General features: G+C 35.3%; 1 protein-coding gene and 1 pseudogene across 1 annotated transcript; both read left to right on the forward strand.

Moving 5' to 3' along the window:
* Positions 1-51: 51 nt before the first annotated feature.
* Positions 52-6,874, forward strand: LOC141556813 (protocadherin beta-16-like; annotated as a pseudogene).
* A 7,284-nt stretch (positions 6,875-14,158) lies between these two features.
* On the forward strand, positions 14,159-22,723 carry LOC141556819 (protocadherin beta-16-like). The gene has a single exon (XM_074291618.1). It carries the CDS (start codon positions 15,468-15,470, stop codon positions 17,814-17,816), a length of 2,349 nt encoding a protein of 782 aa, XP_074147719.1. The 5' UTR covers positions 14,159-15,467; the 3' UTR covers positions 17,817-22,723.
* Positions 22,724-22,848: the final 125 nt, after the last annotated feature.

Raw genomic sequence — 22,848 nt, forward strand, 5'->3', positions numbered from 1 at the left:
TTAATTGGATATGTAATAGTCCACATTGTTTGCACAATGTGAATGTTGTTTTATAATTATATTCTATCCAAAAGAGTAAAATGAGAAAATAGATTGTTTCCTTTGAAATTTCAAATATTAGCTTTAAAACTCATATCTCAAAATTTATTTAGATGTTTTTCTTTCTATTTATCTTTGAGTTTAACTTTCACTATAGGATCTCATTTATCAAGCTAATGATTATGAGACTCTTTCTCCTCCTACATTGAATATGCTATCTATAATTTAAATTTCTGCCACAATTAAATATAAGAGCAACTCCTGAGTAATGGCCAATAAATGCTAGGCTTCTCATAGAGGCAGAGTTAACTACAATCAGATTTACCTATAAGCAAAATTAATTGTATTTTTCTCTTATATATTAAATTAACAATACTTTCATGATAGCTAATTAACAATATTATGATTTTATATTGGAAAGAATTATGAGTAAAGTATGGCACAAAGCTTAAAGAAATGGGAATTTTAATAACTGATTATTCTATCCCTACTTTTTCCTCCCAGACCTAAGTAAAGATGAACTTTTAACCCATTCTTAACTCACTTTAATTCAGTAAATTCAGCCATTGAAATATACATGCAAATATTTACATTCCAGTAAAATCTGGCTCTAACATTTTAGTTTTCAGGTTGATTATATGTAAATATTCCTTACAGTGGTTTTTGTCAAACCCTTCAAAATAGCTATAAATTTATTTTAAGAAGTTTTGTTCTTAATCCTTTCAATTAATTTTATGGACATTTCAAAGAAAGTCTCTAAACTGCCTGCTGAGGGAAAATCTCAGTTTCTTCTATACGACCTGAATATGCCAAAATATAGAAGAGACATTAACACTATCTCCTTATTTAGATACAGAGAACCTGAATCAATCTATGCTAAGTTATTAATTTTTCTAAAGACCAGATTGTATTCCTTTCAATTCTCTCTTCAACAGATAGTTTGAAAATTCTATAAATTAGTCTTTGATAGTTACATAGTCTAAATTCTGATATAATTAGTTTTCAAATAGCTCTGCCTAGTTGTGTGTGTGTGTGTGTGTGTGTGTGAATTCCTATATTTTGCAAACAAGCAAATAAACAAGAAGCAATCCAGTTAAATGGAACACAAGTACATGATAGACGTATACTAAAATTTCTCTGCAATCATTACTTTTTAAAATCATGGGTTATATGTGTGACCATTTAATCATACAAAACGGAGAGACCTGCTATAAATGTTGATTTACTTTCCTCCTATCTTCTAGAGTAGTTTTTGTGAATGGTATTTGCATCTAAATTATGTCAACACATTTTATATTTCTTTTACTTTTTTGTCTTTCTTTTTTTTATTTTATTTTCAAAATACATACAAAGATAATTTTCAACACCCACCCTTGCAAAACTTTCTATTATGAGTTTTTATATTTGTGATGTGAAATGAAGACTAAAATCAGCCTTTTCCAAAACAAATCCCTGTGCCATAGCCCACATTCTCCTCCTGAAAGAAGCTTTTGGCCCAACTCTAAATGAATGTTTTAACCCTCTATTTATTCTTCAATGTGTTCATTGATCTACAATCTCTAAATATCTGAACTAAAATGGCAAGTGGCATAATCAGTAAGTTAATGCAGTCAAATCCTTAGCTATTGAAAAAAAAATTATCATGCTCTGGAAAAATCTAGCTTGGATTTCAACTTCTGTGTATATGTTATATGTTATCTTTATTACAAAATAACTAACTGCTTTTTTATCCTATTTTTGTTTTCATTTTATTTAGCTTTTTAATATTTGTAAATATTACCTCCTTTTAAAAATATCAACAAGTGTTATTGCTACTAATGTAACCTCAATTCATTGTTTTATTTTGCCTACAACATTGTTCTGCTTTGCATGAAAACTTTATAATAGGATTGAATAGAATTTAATCAAATTTGTCGTGTTGTCATTTCTATTTCAATTATCATTATGAAGCAATTTGCAAAAGTATAATGGTAATTTGATGGATATTTCAGTTCAATGGCAAGAACTAAGATAATTTATTTTTGCAAAATTGATTTCAATTATGTCTTCAAACACCACCTTTTGTGATTTTTATGGAAAGGTTTTCAAGAACAGCAGTTAATTTTAATCTGGGTTATTCATTTGTCTAGTTGTACGTAATTAAATTTGATGTGGAGTGATAAACAGTTTGCATATTTCACCTGTATAGCTCTAGCCTTAAAATGCATCAACACTGACAAATTGAAATGAACCTAAATTATGAAAAACATAACTCATTTTGCTAATTCCCTTCTAATAAATTGATTAAATTAAGTGATAAGTCTGATTTTGTTGACATGAAGATAGTTGTTTTGTGATATTTTCAGTTAAAGGTACATCTTGACATCATCTTTCTACTAGCTTTGTGTTGTTTTGCCTAAATAATCAAATTACAAACTCATGGAATTCTTTCTCTATATACTCAGAACAAGTTTGTATACTCTGCAGATTCCTTTACTCAGTGGGTGTATTGCTTTTGAAAGTGAACTTTCAGTTTTCTGCCTCATTCCTAAATGAAGTCCTGGATTTTTAGTACTTTTCATGGTGAAAATAGAGGAAAAATTTTATGTGATGTTCTTTTAAGATGAGCAACTTTTATAAAGAGGCCAACTAATATTAGCAAAATGCAGTGGAGAATGGAGTCAACAGTGATCTTTATAAATCAGAATGCGGAGTAGTCAGGTATTTCTTTTCCTTGATGTTATTTTTATGTCAGAATTTAAATATCCTTGGAAAACATCTCCTCTCTCTTCGGTTTCCCTCAACCCCCATAGTGATCTTCAATTCATTATATATAAAAGGAATTGGTCGGACTAAAATCACTAGATGGTCTTCAAAATACCTTCGAATTCTAACATTTAAATGAGTGTATAGTCTCTCAATTTCCCTGAATTCAGGATTTGATATGATTTTTTTTCTCCAAATGTGATACTAATTTATCCAGGAGATCTGAAAGGAATTTTAAAAGGTGGAGTTTATGATTAGGGACTCATGGTGGCGCTGCAGGCTCAGAAGACAAACTCCACTACCCAGAGAAAACAGGACCTGCAAGAACAGTCAGAAAGAGAAGGCTTTCTCAGGCGTTTCTCAGACTTGGAGCTACCAGTAAGGACGAGCAGAAAATAGAAATAACTAGCTCAGAATTACTTCAGACAAGAAGAAAGAATTGATTTATAAGGAATATAATAAATATTTTTTCACCCGAATTCAGAAATGGCGACTACTGCAGGACAAGTGCAATGGAACAGGCAAGTAATATTCTTTATCGTAACTTTACTCTCGTGTAAGGCAGGTTCAGAGCCGGGGCGGTTTTCTGTGGCAGAGGAGATGGAGAGCGGCTCTTTTGTGGCCAATGTGGTGAAAGATCTGGGACTGGAAGTGGGGGAGTTTCTTGCGCGGGGTTCCCGGGTAATCTCTAACCATAACAAACAGTTTTTGCAATTGGATTCGAAGACGGGCGATTTATTTTTAAAAAAGAAACTGGACCGGGAAGAGATATGCGGCCCTACCCAACCCTGTGTGCTACCTTTCCAAATCTTACTGGAAAACCCTTTGCAATTCTTCCCGATCGAACTCCAAGTGAAAGATATAAATGACAATTCACCCACTTTCTCGGACCTAGACATGTTCTTGAGAATATCAGAAAGTACTGCCTCAGGGACTCCTTTCCCTTTAAAAATCGCTCAGGATTTGGATGTTGGTATTAACAGCGTTCAAAACTACACTATCAGCCATAATTTGCATTTTTTCCTTCACACTCACACCCGCAGCGATGGCACAAAGATTCCGGAGCTAGTCTTGGATAAAGCTTTGGATCGTGAGGAGCAACCAGAGTTCACACTAATCCTCACAGCCATGGATGGTGGGTCCCCTCCAAGGTCTGGGACAGCCCGAGTGCGGGTTACCGTTGTGGATGTTAATGACAATGCGCCTGTGTTTGTTCAGTCGAGGTATCTAGTTCAGATTCCAGAGAATAGCCCCATTGATTCACTAATAGTGACTGTCTCTGCTCGAGATTTAGATGCTGGAATCAATGGGTATGTCGTTTATACTTTATTCCAAGCTTCATATGAAGTCAGTCAAACATTTGGGGTCGATCCCAGCTCAGGAGAGATTCGACTGAAAAAACAAGTGGATTTTGAGTCAATTGAGAAATATGAGGTTGATATTGAAGCCACAGATGTTGGGGCTCTTTCAGGAAAATGCACTGTTTTGGTCCAAGTGATGGATGTGAACGACAATTTCCCAGAACTGACTATGTTGTCACTAACGAACCCTATTCCAGAGAACATTCCTGAGAATGTGGTCGCTGTTTTCAGCATCAGAGATTGTGACTCTGGGGAAAATGGAAGGATGATTTGCTCCATTCAAGAGGATCTTCCTTTCTCCTTGAAGTCTCATTTGGAGAACTTCTACTCAATAATAACAGAGGGAGCTCTAGATAGAGAGAGCAAGGCTGAGTACAACATTACCATTATTGTCAAAGATTTGGGGTTCCCAAGACTGAAAACTGAGCACAACATCACAGTGTTTATTTCTGATATCAATGACAATCCTCCAGTATTTATTCAGACAATATACACTCTGTACCTCCAGGAGAACAACAGTCCTGCTCTCCATATTGGCAGCATCAGTGCCAGAGATAGTGATTCAGGGATCAATGCCAAAGTCACTTACTCCCTGCAACCTCTAGAGACTGGAGATCTTCCCCTCTTCTCTTACATATCCATAAATTCAGACAACGGGTATCTCTATGCCCTGAGATTTCTTGATTATGAAGCCATTCAAACTTTACAGTTCACTGTGACGGCAACTGATGGAGGCTCCCCAGCATTGAGCAGCCAGGCTCTCGTTCAGATTGTAGTTCAGGATGAGAATGATAATTCTCCCTTTGTGCTATACCCCTGCAGAATGGCATAGTTCCCTGCAATGACCTGGTGCCTAAGACAGCAGAGCCCAATTACCTGGTCACAAAGGTGGTGGCTGTGGATCAGGACTCAGGACAGAATTCCTGGCTTTCCTACCAGCTGCTAAAGGCCACAGATCCAGACCTCTTCATTTTGTTGGCCCACAATGGAGAAGTGCGAACTGCACGGCCCATCAGAGACAGAGATATGATCAAACAGAGACTCTTGGTGCTGGTGAAGGACAATGGGGAACCACCTCTATCCACAATAGCTACACTGAATGTGCTTTTAGTGGATGGATTCTCTGAGCCTTTTGTGAAGCTTCCAGGTGAGCCCAAAGATGAGCCCCAGAATGATTCTCTCACAATCTTCTTGATCATTTCTTTGGTTTCTGTCTCCTTCCTCTTTCTAGTCTCTGTCATCCTGTTCATTTCCATAAGGCTATGGAGGAAAAGAAATTCAGTGCAAGGTGATTGTTTAGGACCCAACTGCCGATTTTCAGAGCACTTGGGGGACGTCAATGATACTGGGACCCTATCCCAGAGTTACCAATATGAAGTATGTTTGACCACTGGCTCTGGGAACACTGATTTCAACTGTCTGAGGCCAATTATTCAGAGTTTCCCTCCTCCAGTCTCTGACAAGAAATCTGAGCAAGATCAAGTAGTCCAAAGTACCTATATGCTTGGTTATATGTAGGAATTCTTCAACTTATATTTAACATGTAAATTGTGTAAAATTTAGCTATTTCTGTGACTAGCTGCTTAGATACTAAAATTTCCTAGATCTGTGGTCTTTACACATGTGCTCAACAATTTGATTCCTAATAGTCAGTACTGGATCCACGTCATAGACAGAAAAACTTTTTACTGGTAATTTTCCTTAACAGAAATTTTAGCTAGCTAACAAGTTGAATATATAGTATTCTTACATTTATGTAGTCTGCCTGTCAATGTTGACTTTTAAATTCTATTCAATTTTTAAGTAATAAAGTGGAAAGTTGAATTATTTTCCCCTCTTAATTTTTTTAAATTAGATTTTTTTGGGGGTTAATTTCAGCTTTAGAACGTTTGTATACTTTCCCTCAATATCTATATATCTGTATGTTTACCTTGTACTTCATAGGTTTGGGTTTGTGAAGTCAGTACCCTTGCAGAAGTTTACTTCTTTAATAGGCTAATTGATTTTAGAAGTGAGTTGCCTGTTTTAAATAATAGATTAACTTCATTAATTTAGTACTTCCTTCTGAAAATGGTATCAATCACAGGAAAGATTTATTTTTTTACTATATTTGGGAATTCCAACAACCTTACTCCAAAAAAGCAGTATGTATAAATGATACCCCATCTAGGCTCAAAAAGATGAAGAGATTTGCTTATGGTCACCAAAATTAATTAACCTCAATTTCAGCTCTTTCTGAGTCTTTATCCAGTATTTTACCCACAATGCTATTCTTTCAAACTATCTCTCAGAAATGATTATTGTTCTCAAAAATGAGTTACCTGCCTTTTTTTTTTTTGTATTTAAGTTTCAGAAATTGAAATAGAAGTTTAAAATTAAATGGCCTTGTAAAAGGAATATCTGTTAAGGAATTAAAACTGGTTGTAGCATAGCAAGAGTGGGGAAAATAGGAGCTTGTAGTGGCTTGGATTAATGAAGATCTATTGCTATTTCAACTGAGTCCTTCCTTGATCTGAAATTAAACGTGATACATCTTTAAGCTTTCTCTGGTCTTAGTTTCACCATCTATAATAAAGAAAAATTTGAACTATATGAACTACAGCAGTGTGCAAATTTATTGAGACAACCAATAATTTTGATAAGGTTCCATTTTGTAACAGTAATGGTTATATTGTGTACTCAGTAAGCTAACTCAGACCTTGACCAGAAAAAAAAAACAAAAAACAAAACTTAATTGAGCTGAACTTTAGGTTTCTATCAGTTGAGTGTGGAATTTCATTTCATATATGAATATTTCATTACTGCTTTTGATTAGTGTTAAATGCTATGGTTTTAAAGTATGGCTATTGCCCAAAGAAATGAAGAAAAGTCACAGCTCTTAAAAAACACATTTCAGTGGCTTAGAGATATTACAGTGTCTATTGGTATTGAAAAGGCAAACATTTCAAGAATCACCTATGGTCATAATAAGTAAGAATCAGTCACATTTATTTTTTTTTATTTTCATTTTCCCTAGTTATATGTAAACAAAATGCCAACTTTTTTTTGGTTATACATTATATATATTCTTATGAAGCATATTGGGAAAGAAAAATCAGAACAAAAGGGAAAAGCCATGAGAGAAAATAAAACAGAAGAAAAAGAAAAAAAGCAAACATAGCATGTGTTGATTTACATTGAGTCTCCCTACTTCTCTTTTTGATGTGGATGATGCTTTACATCCAAAGTTTATTGAGGTTGATTTGGATCACTAAACTATTGAAAAGAACCAAGTCTGTCATAGTTGATCAACGAACAATCAACGCACTAAAATGTGATTGAATTAAAATACACACACACACACACACACACACACACACACACACACACAGACATACACACACCCACACCTGACCCATTATTTCAGAAAAAATAATCCAATTAATTCTGAGAAAAAAAGCAGACATTCAACAGGACATAGCCTTTAGAGAGGTTGTTATCAGTTTCTTAACAATTCAGCACAGGCTTCTTCTTAAAATTGGAATAAGAGTATGAACATCAGGGGGAAACCAGTAACTAATGCTGTGAAGAACACATGTTTGTTATATGCAAGATAATAAGTTTCAAATATTAAGGAAAGTTCATTTTGACTAATAAAGCTCACTTTTTCATTGAAGGCTATGCCAAAACTATTATCAGAAAAGTATAGGGAAGCCTGAGTTATCTAGATATCTTCAGATTGTGAGACATCCACCAAAATTGTTTAGAGAGGTTTTTTTTTTAATTTTTTATTTTTTTACTTTAAGGAGTCATAGATATTTTTATCCTCAGAGAAAATTAAAATTCTTTTAGATATATTGATATACCACAATACAGAATAATTTCAGAATGGCAGAAATTCCAAAATAAAAATGAGACATTAAAACGTTTCTTTACACCACCACACAGATAATGAATGATAAAAATATTTATTCAAGAAATGGATAAACATCCTTTTTGGGCATTTCAACCCTCTAGATAAGTATAGTTTTTAAAATATCTATTGTGTTAAATGTGGTTTCAAGATGAAAAATTATGGAATGTATAAAATGTTATGAACTCAATTCTAAACAATGCAAAACCAGTTGTTGCAATAACAATAAGAAATTTTCAGTGTTAAAAGTTTTTAAAGTTATAGAACTTATGTATTAAACAAATTTAATTATTTTCTTAAGTATTAATTATTTCTTATTAAATAATTCCCCAAATTATGTATAATATCCTTTTAGTTCTAAAACTTTGGATGCCTTCATCTTGTAATTTGTAAGAATTCCTTCATTTTGTAAAGACAAAATTTGGAACAAATTTCAAATTTAAAAAATATTTTGGGGGCAGCTATGTGGCACAGTAGATAGAGCAGCAGCCTTGAATTCAGGGGGGACCTGAGTTCAAATTTGGTTTCAGACATTTAACACTTCCTAGCTGTGTGACCCTGGGCAAGTCTCTTAACCCCAGCCTCAGGGAAAAATAAATAAATAAATAAATAAAATAAAAAATATTTCTCTGTAAGGGTCCTTTAAATGGGCGGCCACAGCACAACAGGAGATTTGAGTGGCCCAGAAGTAATCTCTGTGGATAAAGGCAGCCCTGTGAGTGGGATCCTGGCCATATTGAAATAGCTTTGTAATGGGTGAGGCTCTCTCGCTGGTTGGCTGTGTGTGTGTCTTCACAGGCCCTTTATAAGCTCACTGCTTGCAGCCAGTCGCTCTCTTTAACCTGGCTCCCTAGCCAGGGGTAGCTGAGCCAAGCTGATGGATAGCCCAGAGAGGTAAGGAATTTGGTAGTGAACACATGGATCTTCAGACCAGGTATTCACTAAGGAGTTAACAAGTCATGGCATTACGTCAGGGCATTATGTGAGTAGGTATAATAAAGGCTTTTAAGATTACACGTGGCTGTTCTTAAGTGTGTTATTGGTTATTAAACTATAGATTCAAGAAATTGTGGCCAGAGACCTTTGAAGGCCTCAGAGGAGGCGAGCCTGGTAGAATTGACACTGCAAAGGTCAGTGGTCAAAGGTACTCTGTTGGGCCTAGGACAGACTAGTAATAGTAACTGCTAGGAGGGCATGTTACATTTCTCTCCTTGCCTTAAAGAATATTATTAGTTCAGACATCAGGATTGTTTTGAATACTTAATAAATAATGTGATTTAAAGAGTGAAAAAAATAGTGATTTTAAAAGAGTGTTAATTAAAAAAAAAAAAAAAAAGAACTCCTACATCTGCATCCAGAGAGATGACTATAGAGACTATAAATTAACACATGCTATGTTCACTTTTTTCCTTTTTTTCTGTTTTTTCCTCTTGTGTTCTTTACCCTTTGTTCTGATTTTTCTCTCCCAAGATGATTTATAAAGAAATGTGTATTTAAAAAATGAATGTACATGTATAACCAGGAAAAAATAAAACAATTTTTAAAAACATCCTAGCATAGAACATAATTAGAAAATTCATGTTGATATTTTTTCAAATTCCAAATTCTTCTGCTCTCAAAAATTCCTAATATACAATAAAAATACCCTTTGAAATAGAAGCTGAAAACAAATTTGTAAGGATATGTGTGTATGTATACACGAATGTAATTTTAGAGTAAACTGAATTATTACATATGGACTTCTCAAGTGCACATGAGAAGTATAAAATGCAGCTTTCATGTAACTATTGATCAGATAAATTAAATTCAAGAAGAATATTAATATTACATTTTGAGCATAAAATTTATATTACCTAAGTGAGTTTTGACAAGTTATTGCTGAAACAGATTTAAAGTATGTAATTTGTAGTTGCATAGTATGAGAATTAAGAAGGCATTTTAAATTACCTTTGACAAGTGTACTGTAATACACTACATTACAGAGAAAATAGAATTTGAAGGACACACTAAAAGAAAAGCTTTTGAAGGATTTAGTGGCAATGAAATATTACCTGTAAGAAACCAAAAATTCAGAATTCCTTAAAGCAAAAACAAACAAATAAATAAATAAATGGATGGATGAATGAATGAATGAGGTTACTGGGGGGGAATGTGGTTGATTGTGCCAGTATCTGTTTTTGAAAATTGCTCTTCATTAATACACAATTGAACAGACAATTGATATTCCTTGTTGCGCTGTTTCTGGTCTAAAGCAACTTTAGAGCTGGAAAATTCAGTAGCTGGGGAAATGAGAAGAGCTGCCTTTATAGCCAATATGATCAAGGCTTTTCATTTATTAGTGGTGGACATGGTGGGAGTGGGTGAGGTGGGCACAGTAAGGGAGATTTAGTTCTAAAAGAGAAACTGGATGGGCAAGAACTTCATGGCACCTCCAATCCTACCTGAACTATGGGTGCTAGGTAGAAATCAACATCATACTATTTTCTTGGATGTGGAGATGTTCCTGAAAATATCAGGAATGATGAAAAAGTAAGATACATTTGCTGAAGATTACTAAAGATATGAATACTGAATGAATAGAATCCCAACTTGCATAGTCAGTACCAATTCTCATGACCTCAAATTCTCATCCTCAAGGATGGCTTTCTTCTGAAAACTAATGTTAAAGAACTGGATCAGAAGGAACAGCTGAAATGAGATTTTAACTTTCACAGTAATAAATGATGGGGCTTCATTTAGATGTGAGAAGCTTCCCAACCGAGATGTAGATTGAGGATGACATTGAAAATGCCCCCATGTTTATGGTATGAAATATGGATTCCTGAAAATGCCTCCACTGGCTCTCTTCTTGTGATTGTCTTGGCTATAGAGTTGGACTTCTGTAGATATGTATTGTGTTCCAAGCTTGACATGAAGTTAATCAAAACATTTGAAGAAAATTCATATCTCTAAAGAAATCTGACTGAAAAAAATTACTTGACTTCAAGGCAATTCAGAAATATGGCATATTTATTGAGACCATAGAACTTTGGCCTTTTTCAAGAAAATGTTTGGTTTTGATTTTAAGTGAAAGGTCAGAGTGAAAAGACCATATCATCATTGACTGGCTCCACTTTTGAGAACTTGACTGAGACTATAGTCACTGATTTTTACATACATAATCTAGATTCAAGGGACAATGGGAGGACAGTTTGCTTTATCCAAGAATATCTTCCTTTTATTCTAAAATGAGAGTTGAGAAACTTCTATACTCTCATAACAGAGGCAGCAGAATACAGACAACCTGTCCGAATAAAACATTATTATTACTATATCAATATGGGAGATTCCTAGGCTCAAAACTTAACATAATGTCAGTGCTCATCTCCAATGACAACTCACCAGTGTCTATACATATAACCTATAAGTATCATCTTGCTGCATCTCCTATTAAAGATGTGTCTTCTTTTCTTTACTTCAACTCAAAATAGAAAGTTTTCTTTTTTAAGATGAGTGAGCTATTGAGACATCCAAACTTTTCATTTCTCTGTAAGGATAACTGATGACAGCTTGCTGGTTCTGTGCCAGATGTTGGTTTAGGTTGTAGTTCTGGATGATAATACCTCTCCTTTGTATCCACTTCAGAATAGCACATCTCCCTGAAATGACTTGGTACTTGAGAACAGAAACAAGTTACCAAGGTGGTGGCTATGGATGGGAACTTGAGGGAGAATTCCTCACTTTAATGACAGCTACTCAAGTCCATGGATTTCTAGACTCATCACTGTGTGGGCCAATAACAAGAAATTAAACTCATTAGTGAGAGATGCCATCAAGCAAAGATTGGTGGTACTGCTGAATGAACTGACTACAGTGGCCTGCTAGATGACTTTTCTGAATTCTATATGCAGCTCCAAAAATCAGCTAAAGAATTAGCTAGCTCAAGTTCATGTTCTATCAGATAATTTCCTCCTTTGTGCTTATTGTCATTGTAGTCTTATTCATAACCTTTCCCTTCTAGAGGAGTAAAAGGGACAACTGAAATGGTGGAAAATGGAGGCAAGTCAACATTCCAGGCTACTAGAAGATAACAGCATTGTCCCAGAGTTACTAATATGAAATGTAGCTGACTTTTGGCTCAGAATCTACAAATATAATTCTTGAAGCCTGGCTAGCTCAGTTGGTAGAGCATGAGACTCTTAATCTCAGGGTCGTGGGTTCATTGGGCACCATATGTTAAGTGCCATTCTCACACTTAATTAATGCTAATCAATCCTTATTCCTAGGCCTGATCAGAGAGACTCTGGTAAATATAGTATCAACCTTACCTCTGTTTTGGAGTCCTCAGAAGTCCTCCAGCTGCTATCTTATATGGACGAAGTTTGAGCACAATAGAGCACCTGAGAGTTTTGGCACACAAGCTTAGACATTATTCACGTGGTTTACACCTCACTCTATGACCTCCTGCACTACCTTGGTATTGCTCCCCAAGGTCAAACTCCAAATGGAGAAAGAGATGGAAAAGAGAGAGAATCCTTCCTCTTCTGAGCTTATATAGGGTCTCTGACGTCACAGGTACAAGCTAATCGATGATGAAGATTACATCCCGAACTTGAGATTTCAGAGTGAGATTTTAGGATTCCTGCCATGGCTGGAGGTCCCACTCACAAAGGAAGTCCCTATGTACTCAACTCCAATCACATCTGGGGACCTCAGAGACTATTAACTTACTTACATCTCAATGGCGCTTGCCTGACTTTTCTATTGGACCCTTTCCACATAGTCTCACTGTCTTTTTTTGGATGACTGCCAAAGGCTCTCAAGAAAATCCCTTCCTTCAAAATTTGAAAAAAGTTTCTTTGAAAAAAGTTAGCCAATTATAGGGATATTTTAAAACATATTCACCAAGAAAACCAAATAACATATATGTTATGTATACTGCATATACTATTCCATATTTGTAGTCTTCCCACCTCTCCAATAAAGGGAGGGAAGTACAATTTTTCAATACTTTTTCATGGCCAAACTTGGTTTTTATAATTATTCAATGTTCAATTTTGGCAACAACAATAATAAACTTTTCTAAAGTGTTTGTTTGTTTTTTTTTACTACTAACTGCTTAGAAATTGTGATCTCAGATCTTTGCCAATTTAGAAGGGATCTCTATTTCTATCACCAAACTGCTTGCTTCAATATCAGGAAGATTTTTGACATTCCCAAAAGTTCATTGTTGGTGATCTTAGTTTCAGGGATGGAGTAGTTGGTGCACTTATACCTTGACTAGCCTACATGTAATCAATATTAATAAGATGAGATATTAAGGAAAATTTTCTCTCAGATATTTAAAATAATAATATTTTACCTCAGGATATTTTCTTCTTATATATGAGTTTTTCTTTCACTTTTTTAAAATTCATGAACCTAGTATTTTTGAGGATTTTTGTTCCCTCTTGGATATTTTACAAACAAAGCATTTTTGCTCATTGCCACCAAATGCATTGTGACTGTGCAATGGATAAGGGGAAATATTTCTCTTATAAAAAGTCAACTTATAAAAACTACATAAAGATTCCCTCTATCTAATTAAAAAGAGCATATTAATGTCTTATTGAGGGAGAAACTGACTGTTACCTTCAGAAACTAAAATTGACAAAAATGTTAAAATGAGAGTTTATAGCCATATTCAGACATTAACAGAATATTCTGGTTATGAATAATTTATGAATAATTAATTTTCCTGTAAACCAAGTTCTACATTATTTCACTTTTCTAATTAGCCAACAATTTGAAAGTAACATACAATTTATTTTTAGTAGTTTTATAGTCAAAGCTCAGACATAAACCACTTTTCATGTTATTAAGCTTATTTTGTGAAATTACTTTTTAGGATTTTAAACATTTTTAGTCATTGACACTAGTTTCATGGTGACTGTGCAATGGATAAGTGAAAATAGTCTACTTCCCCAAAAAGTTAACTAAGAACATAGAATAACATAATTTTAACTAATTATAATTTTCCATAAAATATTAACACATCTTAAGAAAAGTAATCAACAGTATTAGTATAACTTGTGGAAAAGAAAAGTAAAGTTTAGAGCAAGAATTTTAAAAAAGTAACCCAAGTTAATATTTGGTTAAAAAAAAAAAAACTTTCAAATGTTATTGTATTCTATGTTCCCTAAACTCAAAAACTACCTTGAAATTGTTCGATGCTTAATTGTGTTACATTGTAATCTGCATCTAGTTTATTTCAATCATCTTTATGAGCGATTTTTAAGAGTTTATCAGCTCAAATTGTAAAAGGTCTTATTATGATTATGTAGGCATGGAAATTAACAATATTTAATGGAACTTCAGGTCCAATACAGAAAATTAACATATTTTATCTTCTCAAAATAATTCTGCTAACTTTCTCAAGTATTACTTTTAATCACTTCTATGAACTTAAAAAAGCATAATTTATCGACATTGTTTAATTTTCTACTTTATATAGATAAATTAAATGTAGAGCTGCAAACAAATTACTTTTTTGCCTTAGACTTTATTATCCTTAGTGAAGTGAAATAAAGAAGTGAACAAAAAATCAGGGGAAAATCTGAATGAACAATGAAAACTAGAGTTTAGTTGGATTTAATTCCATTCAATTAAAAGATAAAAATAAATTAAAATGACTGATTTTTGGAGGCAGCTAAATGGTGCAGTGGATAGAATCTCAGACATTTAATACTAACTGGCTCTTTGATCCTGGGCAAGTCACTTAACTCCAATTGCCTCACCCCTCCACCCTCCCAAAAAAATAGAGAAAAAAGAGAATTCTTTGTGTCTTAAAAAATACATTTTATTTAATAATTTTATTTTCACATCTCAATAAATTCTGGGATTAAGAAGGTTTTTACTTTTTTTTTGTTGTCTTGGGTATCATCGCGAAGCCCTAATAAGTCATAAAAAAAATAAACTTCTGAGGTAAGACGCTGAAGAAAAATTGGGACCCCTCCCTATCATAACAAGTTGATTAATTTTAATCACTTTTTCATGACATTACTGATTATTCAAATAAGCTCTTCATTGTTTTGCATTATTCTAATAATTTTTGTTTCTGTTTTTGAGTTCGGGGAGTAAGCTGATCCTAGAAATCTAAGTCTATAATTTTCATAGTAAGTTAAAGAACTTTAATCTAGAATTTTTTTTTTTAAATCGTGAAACGAACTTTATATAGAGTGTAATTTGTCAATAAAGTCGCATGGTGGTGCTGCGAAACAAGAAGGCGATTAAAAGAATTGTAAATTCTGCAGACTCCATTACCAAAACAAAGACTGGGCCGGAAGGGAAGACTCCTCAGGTCTACGCAAAAACCGAGATTTTTCCATAAGGGGTATTCAGAATTACAAATAAAGAGTAGATTTCAAGAAAGGAGATTAAGCGTACCAGGAGTTTCTCTTCGTGAAAGGATTATGCTTTGTGCAGCCACCCAAACAATGGAAACTGCGCTAGGGAAAACTCTGCGGAACAGGCAAGTGATATTCTTTATTGTAGCTTTTCTCTGGTGTGGGGCGGATTCCGATCCCGGGAGGTTTTCTGTGGCAGAGGAGAAGGAAAGCGGTTCCTTTGTGGCCAATGTAGTAAAGACCCTTGGGATGGGAGCGGAAGAATTGTCAGCCCGGGGAGCCCGGGTCCTCTCTGAGGATAAAAAACAGCTTTTACAGCTCAATAGGGAGACCGGAGACCTTCTTATAAAAGAGAAACTGGACCGGGAAGAACTATGTGGCCCCACTGAGCCCTGTGTGATGCCTTTCCAGATCTTAATGGAAAAACCTTTGCAGTTCTTTCGGGCTGAGCTCCAGGTCAAAGATATAAATGACCATTCGCCCACATTCTTAGAAATGAAGACATTTTTGAAAATATCAGAAAGTACTCCACTGGGGACAACGTTTCCCCTGACTATCGCTCAGGATATGGATGTCGGAAAAAATGGTGTCCAAAACTATACAATAAGCCCAAACGACTACCTCTTCCTTCGCACTGTCACTCATAGTGATGGGAGGAAGTACCCAGAGCTGGTTTTGGAAAGAGCGCTGGATCGTGAGAAACAGCCAGAACTCACATTAACCATCACAGCCATGGATGGTGGGTCCCCAGTGAGGTCTGGCACCACCCAAGTACAGATCACAGTTGTGGACATCAATGACAATACACCTGTGTTTACTAAGGCTCAGTATGAAGTGCAGATCCCTGAGAACAGCCCAGTTGGTTCTCTGATTGTGACTGTCTCTGCTGGAGATTTAGACGCTGGTATCTATGGAGATATAACTTACACCTTATTCCAACCAACTGCAAAAATCAGTCAAACGTTTGAAGTAGACCCTGTCTCAGGAGACATACGACTAAAAAGAGAAGTGGATTTCGAGGAAATTCGAAGGTATGATCTATATATTGAAGCCATAGATGGCGGCGGTCTTTCGACAAAATGCAATGTCTTGGTCCATGTGACAGATCTAAACGACAACTCTCCAGAACTGACAATGTCATCATTTACCAGCAACATTCCAGAGAATTCCTCTGAGACTGTGGTTGCTATTTTCAGCATCCGAGATCGTGACTCAAAGGACAATGGAAAGTTGACTTGTTCCATCCAAGAAGATCTCCCTTTCGTCTTGAAAAACCAATTTGAAAATATCTACATTCTCATAACAGAGGAGACACTGGATAGAGAGACTAAGGCACAATACAATATCACCATTACTGTTACAGATTTTGGGTCTCCAAGACTCAAAACAGAGCATAATATCACGGTGATCATCTCTGATATCAATGACAATCCACCAGTTTTTAATCAGACAGGCTATACACTTTACCTCCAAGAGAACAACAGCCCTGCTCTTTATATTGGTAGTGTCAGTGCCAGTGATAGGGACACAGGGGCCAATGCCAAAGTCACCTATTCACTGATGCCTCAAGAGGATCAAAACCTGCCCCTTTTTTCCTACATCTCCATCAACTCAGATAACGGCAATCTTTATGCACTGAGATCCCTGGATTATGAAGTCATACAAACTTTCCAGTTCACTGTGAGGGCAACTGATGGAGGTTCCCCAGCCCTGAACAGCAAGGCTCTCATTCGTGTTGTGGTCCAAGATGAGAATGACAACTCTCCCTTTGTGCTGTACCCACTGCAAAATGGTACAGCCCCTTGTAATGACCTGGTACCCAGAGGTGCAGAGCCAGGTTACCTGGTGACCAAGGTAGTGGCTGTGGATAGAGACTCAGGGCAGAATTCTTGGCTTTCCTATCAACTATTTAAAGCTACAGACCCTGGCCTTTTCACTGTCTGGGCCCATAATGGAGAAGTGCATACAGCAAGACCTATCAGTGACAGAGACACCATCAAGCAAAAGCTCTTAATACTGGTGAAGGACAATGGACAACCACCTCTATCCACAGCAGTTACACTGAATATGATCTTGGTTGATGGCTTCTCTGAACCCTACATTCATCTCTCAGATGCACCCAAGGAACATACCCAGAATGACTCTCTCACCATTTACTTAGTCATTTCTCTGGCCTCTGTGTCTTTTCTCTTCCTAATCTCCATAATTCTGTTCATTTCAATACATTTTTGGAGGAAAAAAAGAGATACCTCAAATAATGGGTACTTTGGATCCCATGGGCCCTCATTGGGTCACTTGGTGGATGTCAATGGAACTGGGACCCTGTCCCAGAAATATCAATATAAGGTATGCCTGGGCAGTGGCTTAGAGAGCAATGAATTCAAATTCCTAAAGCCCATTATTCCCAGTGTATAAGTTCAGGGGTATGGAAATAATTTAGAGGAAAATCTGTCATTTTAGAATAGCTATGGCATCAATTAATGATTCTATGCTATTAATATGATAATTTTAAATGACTTTTTCATCTTTTTTATTACATTGTATTATAGCTAATTTTTTGTGCTCCATTTTGTTCCATGTAATCAGTAGTATAGTAATGTATTAAACTTGTTTTCTAAACATACATATATACACATACATAGTCATTTTTAAAATATATTTAGAAGGGACTTTAGATTATTATATAGTCTAACTCTTTTATCATATAAATTAAAAAAAAAAAAAAAAAAAGAGACCCAGTGAATTTAAGTGTGTTGTTAGGACAGATTTATAGCTTGTTGCTAATGGAAAGATGCAATATTTTTACAACAGTTTATCTTATTAGTGTGTTAATACAGTGAAGCAGAACCATTTTCACATTTCCATTGCATGCACATTTCCATGAAGGTTTAGCCACTAGTAGCACATATTCTAAAACTGGAACTATATAATGTTGATTAGTGTGACTCCTGCTCAAAGATGGCAAATTCATTGAGCACTCCACATTTTGGGTAAAATATTTCATGTTTCCTGGCTCTTAATTCTCTTTATATCTTTATATCAAATATGAGATAAGGGAATCTTTGAAAAATATGTTTTCTATAGTTACTAAATAATATTTCACTGAAGTTTTAAAAAATGTGGATTAAGTAGTTGCAGGAGATATAATTTTGATCTAATGGTATTTTCAGGATTTTTAAAAACTTCTTGTATTTTCTATTGTATTAATGTAAGTTAAGGCTTTCCACAAATGGTAGCTCCTTTTATCACTGGCCCTATGGAATGTGTTTACAAAATATGAAATGGTTAAAAAGTAATTTGTTTTGGAAACTCTGGCTATAAATTAAATGTTCAAGAATCCAAAAAAATTATTTGGAGTTTTTCAGTGTATTAATGGTCCCTAATGACTAGTCATTAACTGCACCTGAAATTATGATTTGTTTGATGTTTCAAGTTTATCTACTACTGCTCTGCTTTCATAACAGAGATAAATTCAGTCTCACTAGTTTTCACTGAGGTTGGCACCATACATTTGAGCCTTAATTGGAAGGGGGGATTTGGGAAGACATAGAAATGCACATTGTTAGAATAAAGGACAAGCAAAAGGAAAAGAATGTAAAAATAAAGGGAGTGATAAAGGATAGAAATAAAGAGACCAAAAGTGATAAAGAGGAAAAAAAGAGAAACAAAGAAGAGAAAGTGCAGATCAAGAAGATGTACACATATCAAGACTAAGAATAGGCTTAAGTGTCATAGGTCAACTTCAGGGTTCTTCTTTCCATTATTTTATAGAGACTGGGCAACTCTGTGATAAGTATATCTAAAAGATTTTAAAGAAATCATTTGAATTATGAAGAAAAAAATCCTATAAATCCCATTTCAGAAATCTAATACACAAGGTTTTAAGGCGACTAGGATTTCACTTCTATTATGGAAGTTCACATAGACTGAAATAATGGATAAAGAGCAGGATTTGGAGAAAAAATTCAAGTCTTTCCTCTAGTATTCATGAAACTGTGTTACTAAGGGCAAGTCACATAGCAAGTCAATTGCCTCAGATAATGGACTTATGATTTCTTATATCCAGAAATTCTTTCCAATGATGTAAATCTTAATATATCCATGCATCCAGTCTGTGTGATTCTAGTGCATCTTCTTCCAAAATTTTGCCACAGGAGATGCAGCATGCAGAAGGTCTTCACACTTTCTTGTCCCAATGGTATTGAAGCATTTTGGCTGTCTACCTATCATCTTTTCCTCTTGCCATGTATCCATATTATTTTCTCTTATCCTGTGATTTCTTGATGATGTACTTCTGTTTTTCTTCAGAGTCTCTTGGTTCCAAGTTTCAGCTAGATCACAATTATTATCTGATGCTTTTCCATTTACCTCTGTGTGATATATTCAAGTTTTTTTGTTTTTGTATTTTTTTTATTTAGAGGCCCTGCTATTCTTTATAACCACATAGCAACAAAATTTTCTGATTCTTTAAATTACAAATGAACTTCAACCTGTGTTTTTCTTTTAACCTTTATTTCCCTATAGAACTTTAGTTAAAGCTCTGGAGTCTCCCTCCACCTCAACCAGTGGAAGTTCAAATAAACATGAGTCAATCAACTTTTGACTTGATGGAGAAGGAAGATAAGAAATACTTGATAAGGGACTCTAAAATGGAATTTTACCTTAATTATTTAAATGTATACACATATCACACTCAGCAAAGTAACAAAAATGACAAAAGATGTCAATGAAGAGAATCATAGGAAGACAAGAACGCAATTAGTGAATTCATGAATTGGTCTTACCATTCTGTAAAACAATTTGCAACTCTGTGGGGAAAGAAATCACTAAAATGTTCATTCTCCTTGAACTAGTGATGTTACTACTGGGAGTTTTCAGATCTTATTGAAAAATCCCTTACAACTGTAATTAATCCAGTTTGGATTGAAAGTGCAAGATATTAATGATCATTCACCCATGTTTCTGGGACACTGAAATGCTCCTGAAAATATTAGAAAGTACCACGCCCGAAATTTTATTCCTACAAGAAACTGCACAGGATTTAGACGATGGGAGAAACAGACTACAAAATTATACAGTTAACCCTAACTCCTATTTCCATATTAAAATCCGAGAAGGTGGGAAGGGTGGGAATACCAGGAGCTCATTTTAGATAAAGCACTGGATCATGAGGAGAGGCCTGAGATAATCTTAATCCTCACTACGTTGGATAAGGGATCTCCACCCAGGTCTGGCACTGCCCTGATCTGGGTTCTAGTTGTTCAGTCTTGATATGAGGTTCATATCCCTGAGAACAGCCCCATTTGCTGCCTAGTTGTTACAGTCTCTGCTAGAGATTTTGACACAGGAATTAATGGAGAAATAACATATACACTTTTCCATTCCTCAAAAACTATACGCAAAACTTTTCAAATCAATCTCATCACTAGGGACCTAATTCTTGGGGTACATCTGAATTATGAGACAATTCAAAATCACACAGGGAGAATTCAAGCCACTGATGGAAGGGGCCTTTCAGAGGAATGTATTGTATTTGTTCAGGTGACGGATCTGAATGACAATCCTGGGAACTGACCATGTTGTTATTAACTAGTCCCGTTCCTGAAAATTCATCCTACTGTTGTTGCTATTTTCAAGATCTGAGATCCAGACTCTGGGGATAATGGCAAGATGTTTTGTTTCATCCAGGATCATCTCCCTTTCACCTTGAAACTTTCCACAAAGAACTTCTATACTCTTTTAATACAGGGAGCTTTGGATAGAATACAACATAACCATTACCAGCACAGATTTAAGTTCCTCCAGGTTCAAAATGCAGTACAACATCACTGTAATGATCTATGACATCAGTAAGAATCCTCCAGTATTTAATCATACAGCCTATATATTTTATCTCAGGGAGAAAAATAGTCCCCCTTCACATTGGTAATATCAGTACCAATAACAGAAAATTGGGGACTAATGCCAAAGTCACCTATTCACTGCAGCCTTCAGATCCTGGAGACTTACCTGTCTTCTCCTACATCTCCATTAACTCTGACAATGGACTTCTTTGTGCTTTGAGATTACAAAGCCCTTCAAACTTTCCAGTTCATTGTGAGGGCAACTGATAAAAGGTCCCCTGCTCTAAGCAGCCAAGCACTTGTTCCGATTTTGGTACTTGACGAGAATGACAACTCTCAGTCTTTCTGAATCCTTTTCAAAACAGCACAATCCCCTGAAATGACCTGGTACTCAGTGCCGCAGAACCAGGTTACCTGCTCACCAAGATATTTGCTATGGACAGAGATTCAGGGCAAAATTCCTGGCTTTCCTATCAGTTGCTCTTCACTGTCCGGATTCATAATAGGGAAGTTGGAACAACAAGGCCTATCAAATAGAGGCTCTTGGTGCTGGTGAAGGACAATGGGCAACCAACCACCTCTGTCCTCAGTAGCCACACTGAACATTCTTCTGGTGGATGGCTTCTCTGAGCCATACATGAAGCTTTCAAATGAGCCCAAAGATGAGCCACAGAATAATTCCCTCACAATTTATTTAATCATTTCTTTAGCATCAGTCTCCTTTCTCTTTTTTATCTCTGCCATACTCTTCATTATTGTATGCCTGTGGAGAAGAAAATGGGAAGTTGTAGAGTATATGCAAACTTTGACACTGGAGGCTCCTTTCCAGGACACTTAGTGAATGTCAGTGACACTGAGACCTTGTTGTAAAGCTACCAGTATGACTAGTGGTTCAGAGGGAGATGATCAAGTTCTTAAAGCTAATTATCCCCAATCTCTCTGCTTAGATTACTCAGAAGCATTCTGAGAAAATCACAGCCTTCCCTATTACCATAGGGTTCAGTTAGAAATTTATTTTTCAATATTTTTCATGTTTAATAGAAGAATTAAATTTGTTTTCTTTTCTACACCTTTTATTTGATAGAATATCGATTTGATTAATTAGCTGGGTCTTTAACCATTTTATTCATGCCTCTCCCTCATCTATTCTCCCTTGTTTTTGTAATGACATTTTACACTTTGTTAGAACTCAAAAGAATAGTAAACAATTGAAACTTGACAATTGCATTCTTCTGTCTTAGCCATCAACCAGTGAAGTGAAGTTTATCTTCACTTACAAATCAAGACATCACTCTTCTGAAGTCATTGGTCCTATTTGAGAAAAGATAAACAAGAAAAACAATAGGGTTGTTAGTTATGAAGAACTGAGTCTTTTTAGATCCTCTGCTCTTCTCTGTACCATTTACTGTATTCTATGTCTTCCACAATGTATGCTTTCTATCATTTAAACTTTTCAACACAATAAAAATGGTGTCACTAAAAGCAATAAGCTTGGTCCAAAAGCAGAATATGTCCATTTGATTCTCTTATATAGTTGGTATTCTTGAGAATTATTGATGGTGAGTATTTTATCATTGTGTTTCAATGTGTATCTATACTGCCCC

The sequence above is a fragment of the Sminthopsis crassicaudata genome, chromosome 2, assembly GCF_048593235.1.
Source record: "Sminthopsis crassicaudata isolate SCR6 chromosome 2, ASM4859323v1, whole genome shotgun sequence".
Lineage (NCBI taxonomy): Eukaryota > Metazoa > Chordata > Mammalia > Dasyuromorphia > Dasyuridae > Sminthopsis > Sminthopsis crassicaudata.